Source organism: Cynoglossus semilaevis, chromosome 14 (genome assembly GCF_000523025.1).
Source record: "Cynoglossus semilaevis isolate Cse_v1.0 chromosome 14, Cse_v1.0, whole genome shotgun sequence".
Lineage (NCBI taxonomy): Eukaryota > Metazoa > Chordata > Actinopteri > Pleuronectiformes > Cynoglossidae > Cynoglossus > Cynoglossus semilaevis.
This window is the reverse complement of record NC_024320.1, coordinates 11,276,060-11,297,649: the sequence shown is the minus strand read 5'-3', so window position 1 is coordinate 11,297,649 and position 21,590 is coordinate 11,276,060. Positions and strand designations below refer to the sequence as shown.

The 21,590-nt window shown below is 39.2% G+C and overlaps 4 protein-coding genes across 6 annotated transcripts; 2 read left to right on the top strand and 2 right to left on the bottom strand.

The window, feature by feature from the left end:
• The first annotated feature begins 37 nt into the window (after positions 1-37).
• On the top strand, positions 38-5,994 carry atg3 (autophagy related 3). 2 transcript variants are annotated; one of them, XM_008325040.3, is made up of 12 exons: positions 39-266; positions 418-459; positions 1,058-1,107; positions 1,296-1,366; positions 1,494-1,601; positions 2,249-2,301; positions 2,393-2,489; positions 2,952-2,986; positions 3,073-3,225; positions 3,556-3,683; positions 4,089-4,157; positions 4,337-5,994. In XM_008325040.3, the coding sequence occupies exons 1-12, from the start codon at positions 195-197 to the stop codon at positions 4,416-4,418; spliced, it is 960 nt and encodes a 319-aa protein (XP_008323262.1). In that variant the 5' UTR covers positions 39-194; the 3' UTR covers positions 4,419-5,994. The 2 variants fall into 2 exon arrangements, with proteins under 2 accessions (XP_008323264.1, XP_008323262.1); XM_008325042.3 differs by lacking the exon at positions 418-459 and having other exon boundaries at positions 38-266.
• Positions 5,995-6,424: 430 nt separating this feature from the next.
• Positions 6,425-11,745, top strand: slc19a2 (solute carrier family 19 member 2). The gene is made up of 6 exons (XM_008325039.3): positions 6,425-6,680; positions 7,623-8,150; positions 8,259-8,502; positions 8,645-8,837; positions 8,934-9,075; positions 9,927-11,745. The coding sequence occupies exons 1-6, from the start codon at positions 6,558-6,560 to the stop codon at positions 10,077-10,079; spliced, it is 1,383 nt and encodes a 460-aa protein (XP_008323261.1). The 5' UTR covers positions 6,425-6,557; the 3' UTR covers positions 10,080-11,745.
• Positions 11,746-12,427: 682 nt separating this feature from the next.
• On the bottom strand, positions 12,428-14,767 carry LOC103389581 (homeodomain-interacting protein kinase 1-like). Its single transcript, XM_008325038.3, has 7 exons — positions 14,542-14,767; positions 14,061-14,252; positions 13,781-13,962; positions 13,145-13,268; positions 12,944-13,063; positions 12,777-12,863; positions 12,428-12,696 (listed from the first exon to the last, which is right to left on the bottom strand). Exons 1-7 carry the CDS (start codon positions 14,752-14,754, stop codon positions 12,508-12,510), a joined length of 1,107 nt encoding a protein of 368 aa, XP_008323260.1. The 5' UTR covers positions 14,755-14,767; the 3' UTR covers positions 12,428-12,507.
• LOC103389616 (homeodomain-interacting protein kinase 1-like) lies at positions 14,758-19,865 on the bottom strand. Of its 2 annotated transcripts, none has more exons than XM_008325109.3 (8): positions 19,395-19,857; positions 18,914-19,105; positions 18,634-18,815; positions 17,998-18,121; positions 17,797-17,916; positions 17,630-17,716; positions 17,362-17,549; positions 14,758-17,197 (listed from the first exon to the last, which is right to left on the bottom strand). In XM_008325109.3, the coding sequence occupies exons 1-8, from the start codon at positions 19,605-19,607 to the stop codon at positions 16,384-16,386; spliced, it is 1,920 nt and encodes a 639-aa protein (XP_008323331.1). In that variant the 5' UTR covers positions 19,608-19,857; the 3' UTR covers positions 14,758-16,383. The 2 variants fall into 2 exon arrangements, with proteins under 2 accessions (XP_008323331.1, XP_024917919.1); XM_025062151.1 differs by having other exon boundaries at positions 17,108-17,197; positions 17,352-17,549; positions 19,395-19,865.
• Positions 19,866-21,590: the final 1,725 nt, after the last annotated feature.

Here is a 21,590-nt window from a genome sequence, read left to right as displayed (position 1 = left end):
CTCGCGAGAGTCTATGTACCGGAAGTTTTTTGCAGGTCACATGATTCGCTCTCGTTGGCAGCCTGGTACACTTCCTTGCGAGTAGATATGGTTAGGTGTTTATTTTGACTGGGCGTGTTTTCTGTTTCTTTTTGAGAGGAAAGTGGAAGCTCTTGTTTTTTTTATTATTTCAATTCCACCGGAGACTACACAAGATGCAGAACGTCATAAACACAGTGAAAGGCACAGCGCTCGGTGTGGCGGAGTTCCTTACTCCTGTGCTGAAGGTAAAGTTAACGTGTCAGCGGCTAACGCTGTGGTAGTTGCCCACTGACATTTTCTACCACTGTGGTGTTTTCCTGCACTTTAATATATAATATCACATTATCACTTTCACCCCCGACTCCCCTCTTACTCACGTTTTGGTTTTAATCACAGGAATCCAAATTTAAAGAGACTGGAGTCATTACACCAGAAGAGGTGAGGGTGTTTCTTAAACCATGGATTGCGCCTCAGCGTTCGGTTTTTGAACTATGTTAGTTGTTGACAGGTAGAGGAGACTTGTTCAATGATTTGCCCAAGCTCCGCGTCTGTAATACTGTTTTTTTTATCTTATAAACTCTTCGAATGATTTTCGTATCCCATCATGTTAGTCAAATATATTATATTTTTTATCAGGGGCTGCTTTGTTAACGGTTGCATACATTGCTAACTTTAAGACATTTTTACAATACCTGATGGTTTTCTGTTTATATTTTTTTCTTTTATAGTTTTATTATGGCATACATTTGACTTCAGTAGTTTCTTCATACTTTTTGAATAGTTGTCACAACATTTTTATCGTGTTGTGGAACACCAAGCTGCTTTGCTTTCTTGTTGCTAATGTTCAGCTATCCTTATATTTTCTTTTTCAAACTTAAATCTACTTTGTAATATTTAAGCTCTTTTAGCCATTATTATAGCTAGCTGTCTTGTTACATTTTAAAACTATTTGTTGCAGTAATTGGATTGTAATCTTGAATGCTATTTTTTGTTAAATGCTGGTATCATTTTAAATGTTCATTTTTCTGTGTTGTAGTTTGTAGCAGCTGGAGATCACTTGGTCCACCATTGCCCAACGTGGAAATGGTGGGTGGTCGGTCACACAGATTTGTATAATAATAATAATAATATAATTAAGGTTCTGGGATCCTAGAGTTGATAGACTTCCTTAATCCTACTGTAATTCGTGGTTGAGTCAGGCAGTTACTATATTAACAGAACATTGGAAGGGAAATCAACTCCTGGTTGTAAACTTGTAATGTTTCTGATTCCAGGGCCCCTGGAGAAGAAGCCAAGGTGAAGCCATATTTGCCTGAGGACAAACAATTTCTCCTGACACGCAATGGTCAGTATTGATTGTACATTTTGATCATTGCTTACAAAATAAAAGAACAACATTTTGCTTCTTTGTCTTGAGCTTAATGTCTCTTATTCTGTTTGCTAACTGCGTGGATGTTGTTGTGCTGCTGCAGTTCCGTGTTACAAGCGCTGTAAACAAATGGAGTATTCAGACGAGCTGGAGGCCATAATTGAAGAGGACGATGGGGATGGAGGATGGGTCGACACGTACCACAATGCAGGTACGACCACAAGTCTTAATCCATCACAGATAAGGAAAATGTTGTTCATTACTTTTCAAGTATTACCTCATCCTTTTTACTGTTTCCTGTTTTTGTTGAGGAGACTTCAGTAACTTGAAATAGTTTTCATCATGTTGGTTCACTTGATCTTCCCTTTTTAGAAAAGGGGGAAGATCAAGGGAAAAGAGTTACTGAAAAAGATTTGTTTGTCTTCCACCATGAACCCTTGTCGTCAGTGCACTGCACAGATTTGAATAGAATTTCAGCAACAGCTTTGTGCAGGCCAGTTAACATCGTTCATCTTGGATTTCTATGGACGCTGTATTTCTTTCCTGATTTGGAAATGTGCTCTGAGTCATTGTTGTGCATGTAGGAAAAGCAGATGGATTAGAAGTGCCGCTCCTTTTTTCTCCAAATATGTGATTATTTGTGGTATTTGTTGTCAAAACGTTTTAAATCTCCACCTCTCCTGCAGAAGTGGAGGTTTCTTTTGTTTAAAACCTCACAGTTCCTTAAGGTGGAGGACTTCATCGCTTTATTTTCTGAACTTTAGCCTGAAACATAATAGTTTATGTTTAAGATTAATTGTAAGCTGTATCTGTGAAGTGTATTGAGTCACCCAAACATGTTTGCGTGTGTTTCACCAGGTGTGTTAGGAGTCACAGAGACTGTCAGAGAAATTTCACTCGATAATAGCAAGGTATGATTCATGTAGTTGTCAATTCGATCTTTGGATTTACAATTGATGTGTTGAGTCATCTACTGTGACTGTTTGTAAATGTCATCCTCAGGATAGGAACATGAACGCCACGTCTGCAGCATGTCACAATGCGGACGATGATGATGATGGTGATGAAGATGAAGATGGAGAAGCAGCAGACATGGAAGGTATTTCCCTCCAAGGTCGTACAGTGGGGCTTCGAGATACGAGTTTAATCCGTTCCACAATAGCAATTGTATGTCGATCCGCTCGTATCTCGATTGCATTTTTCCCATTTAAAAAAACTTAAAACCAATTAAGTTGTTCCAGCCCCCCAGAAATATACTATTAATTAATTTAATTAAAATTCCTCCACCTTTTAAAACATTAAAAACATAGATATAAACAAATATATTGATAATATATAATAATAATTAAGAGAGAGAGAGGGAAAAAGCGATGGGTAAAATGACCAAGCGAGGGATAGTGAGCGCAACAGCGTGACAGATGCTTCCTTGTATCAAGAGGAAACATCTCGCAACTGTTGATTACCTGTAACTTGAGAAACTCGTATCTGGAGGCCCCACTGTATAAAACATTAAATTTTCAACAAGGTGACTTATTTCATCCTCAACATCTTTTCCTTTTAGAATATGAGGAAAGTGGCCTATTGGAAACAGACGAGGTAAATGGAGCACAGTTTTATCACTTGTTTTGTCATTTCCAATAATAGTTATAATGACGTTGACTATGACTTTCTGCTGTCTGTAGGCCACTCTGGACACCAGTAAAATGGTAGAAACTAAAGCCAAAGCAGAGCCTGGCAGTGAGGACCTCATCCTTCAGACCAGAACATATGACCTATACATTACATACGACAAATACTACCAGACCCCCCGACTCTGGCTTTTTGGATACGACGAAGTATGTTCATTTCTTTACCACTGGAAACAGGCCGGGGCTACATTCGTCTAAATTCTCATTATTGCTGATTGATAAAAGCGAAATACGTTGTCATCTTCAACTTTCTACCGTTAAGCTGAAGGTTGAAATAGGAAAGTTATCTTGTATTTGTATGTCTTTCCTTCAACTTCAAAGCCCCAATTGTAACTAAAAAAGATTGAATGAACCTTAGTTCAGAAATTGTAACCACTTTTTTTTAATAACTTTGACCTTTTTCATCACAGTTTTAAATAGGCTTACATATGTAATTTATTTATTGAAGTTTTTTAAAATAGCTGCGGTGTTTCCCAGGACCGACAACCACTGACAGTAGAACAGATGTATGAAGACATCAGCCAGGACCATGTGAAGAAAACTGTCACCATAGAGAACCACCCTCACCTTCCTCCACCTGCCATGTGCTCTGTTCACCCCTGCAGGTCAGTAATATTAACTACACCATAGTTGTTGTAGATTTTGTTGATTCTAATAACTCTAATTCTAATGCCTCCACAGATATTTTTCTCTCCACTTGAATTCTAATATTGCATTTTTAAGTTAAATGTCCTCCCATCCACAAAAGGCCTTAAGAGATGATCACAGATTATTTTTGGCCATGATAATAATTCCATCATTTTGATTATTCACAAATAAAGCAGGTGTAAAAGATGCGCTGGTATTTGTCCTTCTAGATTTAATTATCTGTATTATCTTGATTAAACATGATTACTCATGGTCAATTACAATCACAATCAATGTTCGTCATTAATCCAAATCCCCCATGGATGAACCAGATTAGGAATTTTAATTGATTGACTGCCCTAGTTTTTGTCCTTCAATTTCAGACATGCTGAAGTGATGAAGAAGATCATAGAGACTGTGGCAGAAGGTGGAGGAGAGCTGGGTGTCCATATGTATCCTTTTATTGGAATAACCTATGACCTAGGTGAAAGGTGAAGGTTCGGTCTCTTTTGATTCTGATGGAATTTGTATTAGTTGTCTTAAAAAAAAAAAAAGTTTGAGCCCCATTTCCAAAAACAATTGCTTTTATAAATTTTGGCTTTTCCATTTTACCCTTAACTGTGACGTTCAGGTACCTCCTCATTTTCCTCAAGTTTGTTCAGGCGGTCATTCCCACAATAGAATATGACTACACGCGACACTTTACCATGTAGCTTCAACAGTCTGTGTATAAATTCTGCACAAATCTGGGGGAAGAGGTTGGACGAGGGACGTTTGTATCCAATCTGTTTAAACTGCAGCCAGTGTGTGTGGAGTGTTTGTGTTTCCCTGAGACTCACTCTTTGTGCAGGACATGAGCAGGACATGAGGAATGTCAGAGGGTATGTGACCCTTTACACTTAACATTTAGGACACATATTTGGCTCTCATGAAAATTAATTTCACATAGCAATTCACATATTTCCCCTTATATTCACACACAACGATGTTTTCATGTAGACAAGGCTGCATCCCATTTATATGACGTCTTAACTTGTCTTGTAAGTTTCAACAGCAAATGGATCTGTAAGTGTCTAGAGAATGACTAATGGTAGAATTGACTCCAGAGCATGCAGCCCCCAACATATAGTCAGTGTTTTATTTTGAAGGGCCACAAAAGGTAAAATAAATTGTTTCAGGTCTTTCCAGGAATCCAGAGATTTAAAAATATCCTTAAGGTGGAATGTTCAGATCTATTTACTGTCACGTAAGTGTTTATCAATAAAAAACATGCAGCAACCCTCTCCCGCTCTAGTGCAGCCCCCAAAAGAAGGCATTTTGTTGTTTACTGTTAGCAGGGGATGCTAGATGATCATAGGCAGACGAATCAGTACATGAAGGCTTAGGCCTACAATTCATGCAAATTGTCATCATTCAATCATTCATCTAATGCTTAACAGCATTCTTTAGGTTGTATTAATGCCACCTACAATACTAAATCGACTAACATTGTAATGCGTTAAAGGAGAATGAAGAAATTACAGCAAGCAGGGTTGGTTCTGTGTTTCAATGTTTTCTTTCTTTTCCTGAAAATTCTTGTAGGTCTACCTTTAAGTTGCGTAAAGAAGAAAATAAATCATGAATAGACATTTATTGGCTGAAAAAAATCAGGCCTCATCTGCCCTGCCCTGTACAGATTTGATTCTGGTAAAATATTAGGAAATGGTTTTCGTTCATGTATATGCTAACTATGAAAGTTCACCATGATAATCGTAACATTTTTGTTTTTATGTTGACAGAGTCACAGTCCATCCCTTTAAAACAATATTGTTCATTTTCTTGCTGAACCCCATAATAATAAATAAATTATCTCTTAATTTCTGGATTGTTATTCATTCTTTTAATGTCTTCACCCTTCTTTTATTCACTCTTGGTTCTGCTTGTCCACATAGCTCTCTGTGTTCTGCTCCCTGAGCGGCAGAGACTTTTTCAACCTGCACAAGAGTGACGTTATCACTACGTATGTTTACTCTCCAGATGAATTATGTTCATGGTTTTGTGTGACCTCAGACGTGCAGCACTTCGACAGAATAATCAGATTTTGTCTTACGTGACAGTGATGTAACTCAACCTAAACACTCTGAGCTTCTGTTGTTCCTGCTTTGGTTTCCTTGTTGTCTGTTGGTTGGATGAAGTGTTTTCTCTGTGCTGCCTGCTGCTGCTCCAGTATCCTGATGTAACAATCTCAGTGGAACATTATGAACTAATGCACATTTATCAATAAAGAGTTTCTCAAATATTATAAACAAAGCTTTTCTGTGTCAGTCATCATTTTAAAAGGTTTTCAGATTGATTGTGTCTCAGTAAACTTTGGCCAAGCGTTTTTTTTTTAAATTTTTGCATTCTAAATAAAATAATTCAGTTTGAAATATAAAATATATATTGGGGTAGGCGCTTTATCAAACCTAGGTTAACTTGGTCGTTTGTCCAACTGCTGCTGCTGCACATGTAGACCAGTAAGTGGCGGCAGTTCATCACACGAACTAAGAAAAAGCAGCATTGGTGTTTTTAGGAGGTGTCGAGATTAAAAATTAGGTTTTTAAAAAGATTTTAATTTACAATGAAAAGCACATTTTAGAAATACACAAACATTGCTGTAGTTTTATTCATACGAGCATTAAGTATTCACGGTTTTAAATGCACCCTTATTTAGTTGTTTAAACTCGGAGCATCATTGGTAGCGCAGGCTTTTCCCGTACAGGAAACGGAAGGAGGTGGGACTGTTAGGCACATGCGCAGAACAGATATTATAGTGACAGCTTCAGTACTAGCGGAGGTCGAGTAGGTTCTGTTGTAAAGACTACAAACCCAACATGTCTGTACTTTATCCTACTCTTCTGCTATGTGTCTACGGTTTTTTCTCCAACATGCGACCGGCGGAACCTTTCCTGACCGCCTTCTTGATGGGGCCCGACAAAAACTTGACGGAAATCCAGGTTAACTTTTACTCATTTGACTCATTGAGGCTGTCACGTGTTTTACATTTACTTTTAATTTACTCAAATACTTTTATTTTTTTCAAATGTCAACAAAATGTTATTTTAATGTTGGATTTTAATTTTATTTATGTAGTTTCACAGTCCGAAAGTTAAAGCATGCAACTGCATGCACTGCAGTTGGACTGTCTTCTCCTAAGTTAGCACAGTACATACAGTCGAAATAAATGTTGTTCCCTTAAGTTGTTAAAAACAAAGTTTACTCGATATGTCCAGTTTAAAAGGACACACGTTACAAACATACACCCACAAAATCAGGCCAGGCAACAAATGCACTTGTTATATTCAATGGACATTCACTAATTGCAAGAGCTTAATATACTGTTGTTTTTATGGGAAAGATGCTAGCCTTCCATTTATCATCTATTTTTATTTGCATTATCATATTATGCACTGTAGGACTGGTAAATCTGACAAGAATAGCAGATACTTAAATTACATTGAAAAGTATGTATATGTGTTTTGAGCATGTTAGGGACAAAATCAGAGTTTTAAGAATCTTAACCTATGGTTTTACTTTTGTTCACACAAAACAGAGAAAAGAAGGGGAACAATTCAGTCTTTCTGTGATTAAATATCTTTGCCCTCTCCTCCAACTTAACAAAAAAAAAAAAAAAACCTGCCGGTCCACTTTCACTGAAGTCAGATTTTAATAACCTTTCTCCCAACTCATATTTCTCAGCAGCTGTTTGTGTTAGACTCCATAACGCCACATGACTTGTTGGCACAGAGGTGTTTGGTGGTAATTCTAGTTCCTCGTTGCATCATCACAGGGGCCCCTGATGTTCACTGTTTAACACACATTACTTTCTCTGTTTCCTCATTATTTTCTACTTATCCTGGCCATTGTTTAAAATCCAGTCTCTGTACACATTGCTGCAGGTGGTGAGTGAAATCTACCCAATATGGACATACTCCTACCTCATGCTGCTCTTTCCAGTTTTCCTGGCCACTGACTACCTCTGCTATAAGCCTGTGTTGGTCGTGCAGGCCACCAGTTTAGTAGTTACCTACATCATGCTGCTGAAGGCACAAGGCCTGTTGGCCATGCAGTTTCTGGAGTTTTTCTTCGGCCTGGCCACAGCCTCAGAGGTGGCGTATTACTCGTACATCTACAGCGTGGTAGAGCCAGAGCACTACCAGAGAGTGACGAGCTACTGTCGCAGCATCGCTCTGTTTGGATCTGCTGCTGGATCTTTGATGGGACAGCTTCTTCTCTCTGTGGCCAAAGCTGAACTGCTTTATCTCGTCATAGTCACTCTGACGTCAGCTGCTGCAGCCTTTGTGGCTCCGTGGTTTCTGCCAATGCCTAAAAGAAGCTTGTTCTTCCACCAAAGCCCTGGAGCAGCCAAAGAGGAGACGGGAGATGAAGAGAGTAAAGTGCCGTTAAAAATTCACAATGTGAAAACAGTGAGTGCTGAGCTTTTGATATTGAATCCAGATGAAGATTATGATCATATTATATTTAAATAAGAGAAAAGGAAATGATTGAGTTTGCAACCTCTGCTCTTCATGCAGGTATCAACACCTTCAGAGGCAGAAACCTCAAGTGGCCTTGTGAAGGTATTGCAAATGCTGTTTGAAGACTTTGTCCAGTGCTACAGGTGCCGCCCGCTATTGGCCTGGTCACTGTGGTGGGCTCTGGCTACATGTGGATACTTTCAAGTCATCAATTATACTCAAGCACTGTGGGAAAACATCAGACCATCCAAGGATCACGAAATCTTTAACGGTTATGTGGAGGCACTGTCCACACTGCTGGGTAGGGGAGCCTGCTGGAGGGGTGAAATAAAAGAAAAAATCAGTCAGATTTCAAGAGCTGAAGCGACTGTACTTAAGCTGAGTTTGAAGCACATAGATACAAATGTATAAAATGCATTTCTAACCACAACTGTTGCCAACAGGGGCTCTGGCAGCTCTGCTGGTGGGCTACCTCCCTGTATGTTGGGCTGTGTGGGGAGAGCTGGCTCTGTGTGTCCTCTCCTTGCTCATGGCTACGTGTGTGTTTATCATGGACACACTGAGTAACATCTGGCTGTGTTACAGCTCGTACGTCATCTTCAGAGCCATCTACATGCTGCTTATCACAGTTGCCACGTAAGAAGGAGAAGTTGGTCCAGACTGATCTTAAATGTCATTGTATAAAGTACAGCTAATTATGGAAAAACCAAATATTGTTCTCTGACCTCTCAGGTTCCAGATTGCAGCCAATCTCAACATGCAGCGATATGCTCTGGTGTTTGGAGTGAACACCTTCATGGCTCTAGTACTGCAGACTCTTCTCACAGTGGTGGTAGTGGACTCAGCAGGCCTTGGACTTGATGTCTTCACTCAGGTGAGGCTGTGTGTTGATCTCTACTGTTTTAACATGTTCTTTTTAGTGAGAAACACTGGAGTATTATTTTGTCCAAAGGTTGGCAACTGGAAGGGGTTAGGTTTTTTTTTAGGTGTTTATCCACATTTACATTAATGCATTTAGCAGACACTTTTATCCAAAGCGACTCACAGAGTAGTATCAACATTAGGGTTAACATTATCAAGCATGTGGTTCCTCTGGGAATCAAACCCAGGACTTTGCTCTCAGGCAGGCGTGTTAACCGCTACACTATGGAACCACCACACTCTTTTTGTGTACTCTTATCAGAGTGCACTCATCCATGACCACTGTCCTTATCTGATTATCACTCAAATAAAAATTTCAACAAAACAGGGTACAGGGGCTCCTTGACTTTTGTCATAGTTCTACACTGCAATATATCTCGATGTCCACCGTATGTCGGACCTCACATACTGTTCATCAGTACCTAAGCCACTCTCCTACACTAACAAGAGAGTGTTAACATCATAATGTCGGACATAGAAACATCAGAAGAGTCGTTATGTTTCATAAACCCACACAAACTAAAAAAAAAAGCCAATGCAACATTGCACAGCCTTTGAATGTTAACAAAGCCGTCTTCTGTATTCAGCACCGCACATGACATATTCTACAGCTTGCCAACTAGTTCCCCTGCAAATTATGTTTTAACACTGTATGTCAGAATGATGGAACAAGACTTTCTTAATAAATTCATGGGTGGAGAGAGAGAATTTATTATCTTTGTATTTGTCACATCAGTAAGAGGAAATATAGCCTTTGTCCCTCTCTTGACATTAGAACTATTTTTTTTTTAAAATTTGCCTTAGTTTCTCATCTACGGTGGCTACTTTGTGGTTATTTCCTCAATCTTCCTCCTCGCTGGACTATTGAGATTGGCCTCCAGTAGACGCTCCAAAACAGAAGTAGAATGGTCAGAACCCAACTCTCCTTCTGTTAGCGACTCAACTCCCTGCAGGTAAAGATGGGGGCACACAGAAGACGAAGAGAAGACTGTGAAGATGGCAACAGTGACTATTTGTCTGATTCTAATACTGTAGTTAAGCAATAATCGACCTCCAACTGACCATCAGAACTTTCTGAATTCAGATATTCAGTAGGATAAGAGTTTTCAAAGCAAAGTAAAATGATAGCATAGCACATTTGCTGCTGATTTGTCAATGTCTTGTTTTACTACATTCCAAATGTTTGGACAACAGTTTGATGTGGTTCAGTAGTCTGACACATTTGTAGTTTTAAGAACATCACTTCTTTTATTGACACAAAAAATGTCAATAAAAGACATTTTAGATCTATTCCATGTGCATGTAACCTAATGCATCTGGATGCTGCCGTGTGATTTGCAGGTTAGACATTTGCATTAACAAGTAGAACAGATGTTTCTAATGAAGTGGCTTTTGCATTTTTTAACATTTAGTTTGGTTTTGTTAAATCTTACAATGGTCTGAAATGGAACTTTTATGCGTAAGTAGATTTCACAACTTGTATTAAGCCAGTGTTGAACTCTGAACATCTCAAGCCCTTCCTCTCTTTAATGTCTGTAAGACATCTACCTGAAGATGCATCAGCTCTGGTGTGACTGTACAGATAGACGCTACTGCACTACTTCTTCTTGTTTGTTGTATTTTCTGCACATCTGTAAACACTTAGATTATGGACTGTTTACACATTGTTACATTTTTGTGTGTGTAGATTTTCAATGTGACAAAACTGACTAAGCTTGAAACTTTCCATAATTTAGTAGTGTGGACTTGTGATTAATGTAGTCTGTGTGTGTGTAGGATGGTGGATAAAGTAAATAAGATGGTTGCTTTAAATATTTTTACCTCCCAAAAAATAGTGAAATAAGGTTCACTTGTGTAAAATTCAGCCATTCAGGAACTCCTTTGGAATGTACTGCAAATGTAAGTCTGACTGCACTTACAAGCAGTTGTACAAATGCTGCCATTTGATTAATCGTTTAAGTAAAATACCATCAACATACAGATACCATATAAGGTCAAACATATGTTCTTGAGACATATATACGCAAGTTCTTGTTTGAGTGAACTCAAATTTCTGTTACTTTTAAGTGATTTGGTATCAATTGTTTTTATAACACTGCTGGTTTAGATTATCCTGACACTGGGAGACATAGACTCCATATACTGTACTTTATTGAAGGTTTGCTAAACACTTGTAGATGTACATTTAAAGTAGTCTACAGCATAATTATCTTGTAGTAATCAATTGGTCGGTCAGTAAGATAATCGTTGATACACTGTAGTTTGATTCTGCAAACAGTTAAGAGTAACAAAGAAAAGTGATAAACATCATATAACTTACTGTATATTTATGTAAAAACACAAACAAATCCTTGCTGTAAAAAGACCAGTAGCAATTCAAATATGTTTAAAGCACCTTTAGAATGAATGACTGTATTTGATTCTGCGTTACTGCAAAAAAGTATTTATTATTTCCACCTCATCCAAAAAAACCCCAAACTACTGTATAATTGTTATTCTACCAAACCAAAGCCCATAGAGAAAATCAAGAGTTTTCTGTCATCGTGTCAGAAAACCAAATTATCTGTTGCTGCCTCTTGTGGTAGGTTGGTGTTGTTGAGACAGGAGACTGCCACTGGATTTATTGGTGTTGTTGAGACAGGAGACTGCCATTGGATTTAAAACAAACAAACAAAAAAACATTTGAATTGACTGATTAAGGAGCTATTGAATTAAAAAGGTGTCTGTGGTGTAAAATCACTAACTTTCTCTTTGTAAATTGGTAATCAAACCTATCCAGTAGTGAGTGAAGATCAGGGAAATATACACATCTATATGTTTTTAATCTGGGCTATAAGCTATAATTGTAATTAACATTAAATTGTTTGGTTTCATAATGAAAAAATAACACAAATAATCACAAATAAACTTTATTTTTGCCTAATCTTGTGTCAAATGTGTTATTTACAGTATGTGGTCAGAGTCACTGACTGTTGTACATTGTAATTAAATTGTTTTTCAAGTGATCTAGTTTTTAGAGCTACAGTATTCTGTAGTATTATAGTTTTAAACAGTGTCACAAAAATTTACTTCAACTGCTGCTTCTTCTTTATTGTTTTACTTTAATATGGATTTAAACTTCAGTGTAGATATTCCCAACAGAAAAGGCGTGTGTATTCACTGTAGAATGTCATAATACTTCTCAGATTTCATTGTTCCATCAGTTTTGACTGTCCCTGTCTTTACTTTCACTGTGCTGTACAGAAGATTAATCATGACTTATCACTGATTGTATGTTGTATATTTTTGAAACATTTTAATACTCTTATTTATAAATGTAAAATAAAACAAATATGAAAGGTTTGTATCATATGTTAGCTTGGAGGGTTATGGCTACTTTGTCTTACTACTTGCTCCTGGGGTACATGTCAATAATGTGCAACATCCTGGTGAAGTGATGCTGCATCAGCTGGGAAGGAGTTATTCTTTTGTCCGTGTCGAGCTGGAGCATCTCCTTCATTATGTCCACAAACATCTGCGCATCTTTCCGCTCTGCATCACGATCGGTTTCGTTGTCACTGCTGATGATGTGTTTCTGAAAAATGCATCCAAACAAAGAGGACTATGAAAGATCTGTGTTATATTTGTACCTGGATTGCAACAAGACAATCTTACATAATGGAGGTCGTCCAGTGAGGTTAGCTCCGACCTTCTGTTCTCAAATGGTTTCATTCTTTTGGCTCTTTTGACATGTTCTGGACCCTGTGCAAGTAGAGAACATCTGTGAGGAAGATATGTTATATGTCTGAACCAATTTGAGCTGGGCAGTATTAAAAAGGTACCTTGAGTTTCCAAACAGAGTTGGCAGAGGTTTTGTCCCTTTGGAAATATAAGTGAGTTTTTCTGCCACAGCAGAGCATGCTGTGTGGGAGCTGACCTTGGGTCTTCATAATGTTCCTGATCTGAAAATAGGCAAAAGCCAAGAGTCATTCTGGGAAGGCCTGAAACAAGACTTGTGAGATCAAGCATTTAGTATTGTGTACCATTTCATATTCATTGTTGCCATTGTAGAGCTCTGTACCGAGGTACATGAAAGCCACCATGCAACCCAGAGACCACATGTCTATGGCCTCTGTAAGAGGGAGGCCTAAAAGAACCTCTGGAGACCTGAGGGTTTAAAACAATGGATATAAGGCATTTACAACACTGACATTGAAATGCCTTCTACTAAATATATCTAGCCACCAATTCATCTCTAAAACCGGGACACACTGCCCTGATGGATGGCCAGCTACTACAGCGTGACACACATTACCTTACCAGTCCTCCTGTCAGTTGGTCACCGCATTGATGCTTGCTCCTTGGAACGTCTTAGTTGTATTCATGTCCAAATTTATTAAGGAAGATACGGCTTATAAATATGAACACTTGTTGTGTTTGCTTCATTTCAGTGTCTCTTCTTCTCTTCTCATGGTCTGTAGCTTAACACCCAATCACAGAGATCTTCTTCAATGATTTCAACGGTACGTCTTAGGGCTCATGTGGATTCCGAGAAGGACCAACGTTGCCTCGCACGCTACCTCGACTATGGCTTTGGACAGTCATGGACTGCCTAAAGACAGACCATCGGGGAGGTGTGCCCCATATCTAAGACAGGATTTATGGCTCCAGTTACTCACCGGAAAGGACGGGTCTGAATGTATGCCCCCACTTTGGCAAACCGAACACTGGTGGCCAGACCAAAGTCAATCACTTTGACCCTATAGGGCTCCAGCTGTTGGTTGACCAACATCACGTTCTCCAACTTGAGGTCTGCGTGAATTATTCTGGCAGCCTTCAAGTGGTTGAGTGCATTGGCGAGCTGAAAAGTTATTAACATGACATCAGTATACCAGTTTACTAGGATGTCAGCAGTAGACTGTACATTGAGTGTCAGTGCAGACAGAAGAGGATATGGACCTGCTGGACAATTGGTCTGATATCCTTCAAAGGAAGAGGTTGAAATTTACGCTCTCTCATAAAGTCAAACAGACTCTTGTCAAGATGCTCAAACTCCAGGCAAATGTGACCTCTATCTGTAAAGATTTGGTACCAGTGAACCAGGTTGGATCTTACTGGGTCCAGCGATTTTAGTTTCCTCAGGATAGCCACCTAGAGATACAGCAGAAATAGTTATTTTCTACATGTTTTTTTTTTTACAATGACACCCAATCAGTCGATGGTTGGGGCAACACATGTTATTATCTTTCATTCTGTCTAATCAAGTCTAATTTGTACAACCCATTTCTAAGGGATTAATTTTAAAACATAAATTTGGACAGCCTTTATCTTCCAATAATTCCAGAATGTCATCTTATAATACATATTACCTGTATACAGATAATTTTGCTTATGATCCAAGCATGTTAGGAAAGCAGATGTATATATTTTTGTTTCCTACCTCTCCTTTTACTTTCCATGAGTGTTTAGACTTCATTATTTTGATAGCCACAGTTTCTCCATCGTTTACTCTTAAGCATTTTGCAACTGTCCCAAAGGAGCCCTGACCAAGGTACTTCTGCACCTGGTACGTGGAGGATCCAGAGGTCAGCAAGTGTCCAGTGAAGAGGCGATTGGTTTGGGTTGGCCTTATTAAGTGCACGTTTGGATCCATTTTAAACTGCTACTACAAATTGAGTGAAAGGTTGTTATAAAAAATGTCTTCTAACTTGGATTATAACTTAAGGAATGTTTTATTGCAGAAGTAGCTCCCTGTCTGGCAGCACAACAGTTAGCATTTGTAGGTTGAGAAAATGACACACTAAAGGTTCCTTTGATATATTAACATGATAGATTTGGCTTTGATATGTAACTGACATAAAATATGACGTCACATTCAAAATTTCATAAGGATTGTCACAAAAATAAATATATATATAACTTATTCTTGTGGGTTTTATTTTAACCAGATTAAATAATTTTTTTAAAAACGAATCCCTCCCTGGGAATGAAGAGGTTAGCAACTTGTTAGCAGTTAAAACGACTATTAACAAAATTTACATTATGTTTACTTGGAAAGGATATGAAATGAATAAAAAACACCTATAACACTCCACGATGTAGCTGTAAATCTTCTCCGGTCTATTGTATTGTTTTTTGTCTAGTTCTGTGTTTTTACGTTTGATTTCCAACTGAATTTTACGCTGGACCACGCATGTAATAGCCTCTGTACCTTTTTACAACACATTTATTCGTTTTATGTATACAATGACCACGAGAGGACGCCAAAGAATGTAATGGCCACCCTTATTTTGAAAAGACATATTACGTTAGAAAGAGTATTGGAAGCTTGATGTGTACTTTGAAAAGTCCAAACCGGAAAAGGTGTTGACGCAGTTGTTTGTTGTCGGTACTAGCGTTTGGTCTGAAGTCACTGAGAAAAGCTACGATACAGCAAGGCTACGATACAAACACGGTAACCAATGTCATCTCACTTTGATTTTATGCTACGCGTACTAAATCGCTGAAAACATTTAACCTTCGTGGTATCGTGGGTCCTAGGGGCGGACGGTTCGAAGCTGTGTGACCGACCGCCCATAGTCGTGGCTTCCGCAGGCTCGTTTTGTTGTGTGGATTATTTTACTGTTGTTCCACCGTTCAGCGCAAACATTTAGTTTAATATTTATGGCCGCAATTACATAAATGGTCCCAACTGGCCTGCAGATGATTAACCACTTCATGGTATCAATGCTGCTTGTTTTAATGAGTGGATTTAACACATGTGTGAACAGGTTAATTATAAACCAAAACAGGTATAAACAGTCTCTGACAGCCCTGTGTTATCTGAAAGCCCACTTGTTGCTTTCACCACATATGAAACCGAATTGTTTTTCGCAGAAAGACAACATCCCTTATTAAAAACTCTGTCATTTTAAATAACTTCCTCGGTCTCAGTTTATTGAATACACGCCAGAAAACTGAACTATTTCTTTAAAACCCATAAACTGTCTTTTGTATACCTTGGCTGGTCTGGTCCGTGGAAAAATTGCATTGCATAAAACTGGTACGTGGTGCTTAAAAGGTTGTGGACCACTGGAAAAGGTTTGTGGCTTCATGTTGTTAAATAACGTTTTTCAAGGAAATTAGGTTTATTTTGAATTCTTACATATGGTCCATATCGTTATCAGGGTATAATATTTATTCTAGCAGGATAATGCATTTTATAAATATCTTTGTGGTGCCTCCAGTGGGGTATGTCTGTATCAGAAATTGCTATGGATGATTGCTCTAAGAATCTGTTCATTCATCCACCTTCTACTGCTTCAGCAGATGTCTGTGACTTCACAGAGGTACCTGCAGTACCTCTGTGAAGCCTCTTTCTATTATACCAGTGATGTTTCATAGTTGACCGCACGTGTCTCTTGTTCCTATGATCAGACTGATCAGGGTCATTGTGGACCGAGCTGTGGCTGCTATGGCAGGTGGATCTGTCTCCTGGGTAGATTCTAGTCCTATGTCTGTCATGATCTGATTTTGTGTTGTAACCAAAGTCACGGTCTTCACTGTGACTCGTCTTCCTCTTTACCCAAGGTGGAACAGATCTCTGAATGGTTCTGCTATAGCCTGAGGTGGATGGTCCGGAGGTGCTTCCATGGGAACGCCTGCTGTTGTTGTCACCGCTGCTTTTGTTTCCCTCAATCACATGCTTTGCATCATAATATTCAGCTATCCTCTCCTTTACAAGATGAGTGCCTCTGGCTTGATGTTCTTTGGGTCGGTGGGCCACATCCAAGTGACTCCACAAAGCTGCATCAGGCATGGAAGGCTGACTCCAGTCTGCAGAGTCAGTCATGCCTGGGTGGCTCCTGGCTTCAGTGGCAGTCATGCCCGAGTGGGTCTTCACCACATTGTCAGTGTTTTTTGCCTTCCTTGTGTCTACTGCCTTACCGGTTACACATCTGTGTGACCTGTGTGTAGTTTCGGAACTTGTGCAGGCACGTGGGTTGCCACAGTGGTGCTGATCTGGGTTACCAGTTCTGCAGGGAGGACGCTGTGTTGATCTAACCTGCCCTTTGCTGTTTTGGCAGATGTTCATCATACTGGAGCAACACCTAACACTGTAAGAGAACAAATGGTAAAGGTTCAAATGTAACTACATAACATAGATATGTTGTATATTTTTGAAACATTTTAATACTCTTATTTATAAATGTAAAATAAAACAAATATGAAAGGTTTGTATCATATGTTAGCTTGGAGGGTTATGGCTACTTTGTCTTACTACTTGCTCCTGGGGTACATGTCAATAATGTGCAACATCCTGGTGAAGTGATGCTGCATCAGCTGGGAAGGAGTTATTCTTTTGTCCGTGTCGAGCTGGAGCATCTCCTTCATTATGTCCACAAACATCTGCGCATCTTTCCGCTCTGCATCACGATCGGTTTCGTTGTCACTGCTGATGATGTGTTTCTGAAAAATGCATCCAAACAAAGAGGACTATGAAAGATCTGTGTTATATTTGTACCTGGATTGCAACAAGACAATCTTACATAATGGAGGTCGTCCAGTGAGGTTAGCTCCGACCTTCTGTTCTCAAATGGTTTCATTCTTTTGGCTCTTTTGACATGTTCTGGACCCTGTGCAAGTAGAGAACATCTGTGAGGAAGATATGTTATATGTCTGAACCAATTTGAGCTGGGCAGTATTAAAAAGGTACCTTGAGTTTCCAAACAGAGTTGGCAGAGGTTTTGTCCCTTTGGAAATATAAGTGAGTTTTTCTGCCACAGCAGAGCATGCTGTGTGGGAGCTGACCTTGGGTCTTCATAATGTTCCTGATCTGAAAATAGGCAAAAGCCAAGAGTCATTCTGGGAAGGCCTGAAACAAGACTTGTGAGATCAAGCATTTAGTATTGTGTACCATTTCATATTCATTGTTGCCATTGTAGAGCTCTGTACCGAGGTACATGAAAGCCACCATGCAACCCAGAGACCACATGTCTATGGCCTCTGTAAGAGGGAGGCCTAAAAGAACCTCTGGAGACCTGAGGGTTTAAAACAATGGATATAAGGCATTTACAACACTGACATTGAAATGCCTTCTACTAAATATATCTAGCCACCAATTCATCTCTAAAACCGGGACACACTGCCCTGATGGATGGCCAGCTACTACAGCGTGACACACATTACCTTACCAGTCCTCCTGTCAGTTGGTCACCGCATTGATGCTTGCTCCTTGGAACGTCTTAGTTGTATTCATGTCCAAATTTATTAAGGAAGATACGGCTTATAAATATGAACACTTGTTGTGTTTGCTTCATTTCAGTGTCTCTTCTTCTCTTCTCATGGTCTGTAGCTTAACACCCAATCACAGAGATCTTCTTCAATGATTTCAACGGTACGTCTTAGGGCTCATGTGGATTCCGAGAAGGACCAACGTTGCCTCGCACGCTACCTCGACTATGGCTTTGGACAGTCATGGACTGCCTAAAGACAGACCATCGGGGAGGTGTGCCCCATATCTAAGACAGGATTTATGGCTCCAGTTACTCACCGGAAAGGACGGGTCTGAATGTATGCCCCCACTTTGGCAAACCGAACACTGGTGGCCAGACCAAAGTCAATCACTTTGACCCTATAGGGCTCCAGCTGTTGGTTGACCAACATCACGTTCTCCAACTTGAGGTCTGCGTGAATTATTCTGGCAGCCTTCAAGTGGTTGAGTGCATTGGCGAGCTGAAAAGTTATTAACATGACATCAGTATACCAGTTTACTAGGATGTCAGCAGTAGACTGTACATTGAGTGTCAGTGCAGACAGAAGAGGATATGGACCTGCTGGACAATTGGTCTGATATCCTTCAAAGGAAGAGGTTGAAATTTACGCTCTCTCATAAAGTCAAACAGACTCTTGTCAAGATGCTCAAACTCCAGGCAAATGTGACCTCTATCTGTAAAGATTTGGTACCAGTGAACCAGGTTGGATCTTACTGGGTCCAGCGATTTTAGTTTCCTCAGGATAGCCACCTAGAGATACAGCAGAAATAGTTATTTTCTACATGTTTTTTTTTTTACAATGACACCCAATCAGTCGATGGTTGGGGCAACACATGTTATTATCTTTCATTCTGTCTAATCAAGTCTAATTTGTACAACCCATTTCTAAGGGATTAATTTTAAAACATAAATTTGGACAGCCTTTATCTTCCAATAATTCCAGAATGTCATCTTATAATACATATTACCTGTATACAGATAATTTTGCTTATGATCCAAGCATGTTAGGAAAGCAGATGTATATATTTTTGTTTCCTACCTCTCCTTTTACTTTCCATGAGTGTTTAGACTTCATTATTTTGATAGCCACAGTTTCTCCATCGTTTACTCTTAAGCATTTTGCAACTGTCCCAAAGGAGCCCTGACCAAGGTACTTCTGCACCTGGTACGTGGAGGATCCAGAGGTCAGCAAGTGTCCAGTGAAGAGGCGATTGGTTTGGGTTGGCCTTATTAAGTGCACGTTTGGATCCATTTTAAACTGCTACTACAAATTGAGTGAAAGGTTGTTATAAAAAATGTCTTCTAACTTGGATTATAACTTAAGGAATGTTTTATTGCAGAAGTAGCTCCCTGTCTGGCAGCACAACAGTTAGCATTTGTAGGTTGAGAAAATGACACACTAAAGGTTCCTTTGATATATTAACATGATAGATTTGGCTTTGATATGTAACTGACATAAAATATGACGTCACATTCAAAATTTCATAAGGATTGTCACAAAAATAAATATATATATAACTTATTCTTGTGGGTTTTATTTTAACCAGATTAAATAATTTTTTTAAAAACGAATCCCTCCCTGGGAATGAAGAGGTTAGCAACTTGTTAGCAGTTAAAACGACTATTAACAAAATTTACATTATGTTTACTTGGAAAGGATATGAAATGAATAAAAAACACCTATAACACTCCACGATGTAGCTGTAAATCTTCTCCGGTCTATTGTATTGTTTTTTGTCTAGTTCTGTGTTTTTACGTTTGATTTCCAACTGAATTTTACGCTGGACCACGCATGTAATAGCCTCTGTACCTTTTTACAACACATTTATTCGTTTTATGTATACAATGACCACGAGAGGACGCCAAAGAATGTAATGGCCACCCTTATTTTGAAAAGACATATTACGTTAGAAAGAGTATTGGAAGCTTGATGTGTACTTTGAAAAGTCCAAACCGGAAAAGGTGTTGACGCAGTTGTTTGTTGTCGGTACTAGCGTTTGGTCTGAAGTCACTGAGAAAAGCTACGATACAGCAAGGCTACGATACAAACACGGTAACCAATGTCATCTCACTTTGATTTTATGCTACGCGTACTAAATCGCTGAAAACATTTAACCTTCGTGGTATCGTGGGTCCTAGGGGCGGACGGTTCGAAGCTGTGTGACCGACCGCCCATAGTCGTGGCTTCCGCAGGCTCGTTTTGTTGTGTGGATTATTTTACTGTTGTTCCACCGTTCAGCGCAAACATTTAGTTTAATATTTATGGCCGCAATTACATAAATGGTCCCAACTGGCCTGCAGATGATTAACCACTTCATGGTATCAATGCTGCTTGTTTTAATGAGTGGATTTAACACATGTGTGAACAGGTTAATTATAAACCAAAACAGGTATAAACAGTCTCTGACAGCCCTGTGTTATCTGAAAGCCCACTTGTTGCTTTCACCACATATGAAACCGAATTGTTTTTCGCAGAAAGACAACATCCCTTATTAAAAACTCTGTCATTTTAAATAACTTCCTCGGTCTCAGTTTATTGAATACACGCCAGAAAACTGAACTATTTCTTTAAAACCCATAAACTGTCTTTTGTATACCTTGGCTGGTCTGGTCCGTGGAAAAATTGCATTGCATAAAACTGGTACGTGGTGCTTAAAAGGTTGTGGACCACTGGAAAAGGTTTGTGGCTTCATGTTGTTAAATAACGTTTTTCAAGGAAATTAGGTTTATTTTGAATTCTTACATATGGTCCATATCGTTATCAGGGTATAATATTTATTCTAGCAGGATAATGCATTTTATAAATATCTTTGTGGTGCCTCCAGTGGGGTATGTCTGTATCAGAAATTGCTATGGATGATTGCTCTAAGAATCTGTTCATTCATCCACCTTCTACTGCTTCAGCAGATGTCTGTGACTTCACAGAGGTACCTGCAGTACCTCTGTGAAGCCTCTTTCTATTATACCAGTGATGTTTCATAGTTGACCGCACGTGTCTCTTGTTCCTATGATCAGACTGATCAGGGTCATTGTGGACCGAGCTGTGGCTGCTATGGCAGGTGGATCTGTCTCCTGGGTAGATTCTAGTCCTATGTCTGTCATGATCTGATTTTGTGTTGTAACCAAAGTCACGGTCTTCACTGTGACATTATCTCATTGCTGGGTCTTTTGAATGAGTCATTTGTCAGTCATGTGATAAGAAACAAACAAACAAAAATCACTCCAGAGGATGAAC

Bases quoted from the DNA above. Each gene is read 5' to 3' on its own strand.
- LOC103389616 (XM_008325109.3), bottom strand. From the start codon at position 19,607: ATGGATCCAAACGTGCACTTAATAAGGCCAACCCAAACCAATCGCCTC. The intron at 19,106-19,394 runs GTAGGAAACAAA...CTGTATCTCTAG, and splicing joins CATGGAAAGTAAAAGGAGAG to GTGGCTATCCTGAGGAAACT. The intron at 17,917-17,997 runs GTACACAATACT...GCCTATTTTCAG, and splicing joins GCAACAATGAATATGAAATG to ATCAGGAACATTATGAAGAC.
- atg3 (XM_008325040.3), top strand. From the start codon at position 195: ATGCAGAACGTCATAAACACAGTGAAAGGCACAGCGCTCGGTGTGGCG. The intron at 1,367-1,493 runs GTCAGTATTGAT...GTGCTGCTGCAG, and splicing joins ATTTCTCCTGACACGCAATG to TTCCGTGTTACAAGCGCTGT. The intron at 3,684-4,088 runs GTCAGTAATATT...CTTCAATTTCAG, and splicing joins TGCTCTGTTCACCCCTGCAG to ACATGCTGAAGTGATGAAGA.
- LOC103389581 (XM_008325038.3), bottom strand. From the start codon at position 14,754: ATGGATCCAAACGTGCACTTAATAAGGCCAACCCAAACCAATCGCCTC. The intron at 13,064-13,144 runs GTACACAATACT...GCCTATTTTCAG, and splicing joins GCAACAATGAATATGAAATG to ATCAGGAACATTATGAAGAC. The intron at 12,697-12,776 runs GTAAGATTGTCT...TGCATTTTTCAG, and splicing joins CACTGGACGACCTCCATTAT to AAACACATCATCAGCAGTGA.
- slc19a2 (XM_008325039.3), top strand. From the start codon at position 6,558: ATGTCTGTACTTTATCCTACTCTTCTGCTATGTGTCTACGGTTTTTTC. The intron at 8,503-8,644 runs GTAGGGGAGCCT...TGTTGCCAACAG, and splicing joins GGCACTGTCCACACTGCTGG to GGGCTCTGGCAGCTCTGCTG. The intron at 9,076-9,926 runs GTGAGGCTGTGT...AATTTGCCTTAG, and splicing joins GACTTGATGTCTTCACTCAG to TTTCTCATCTACGGTGGCTA.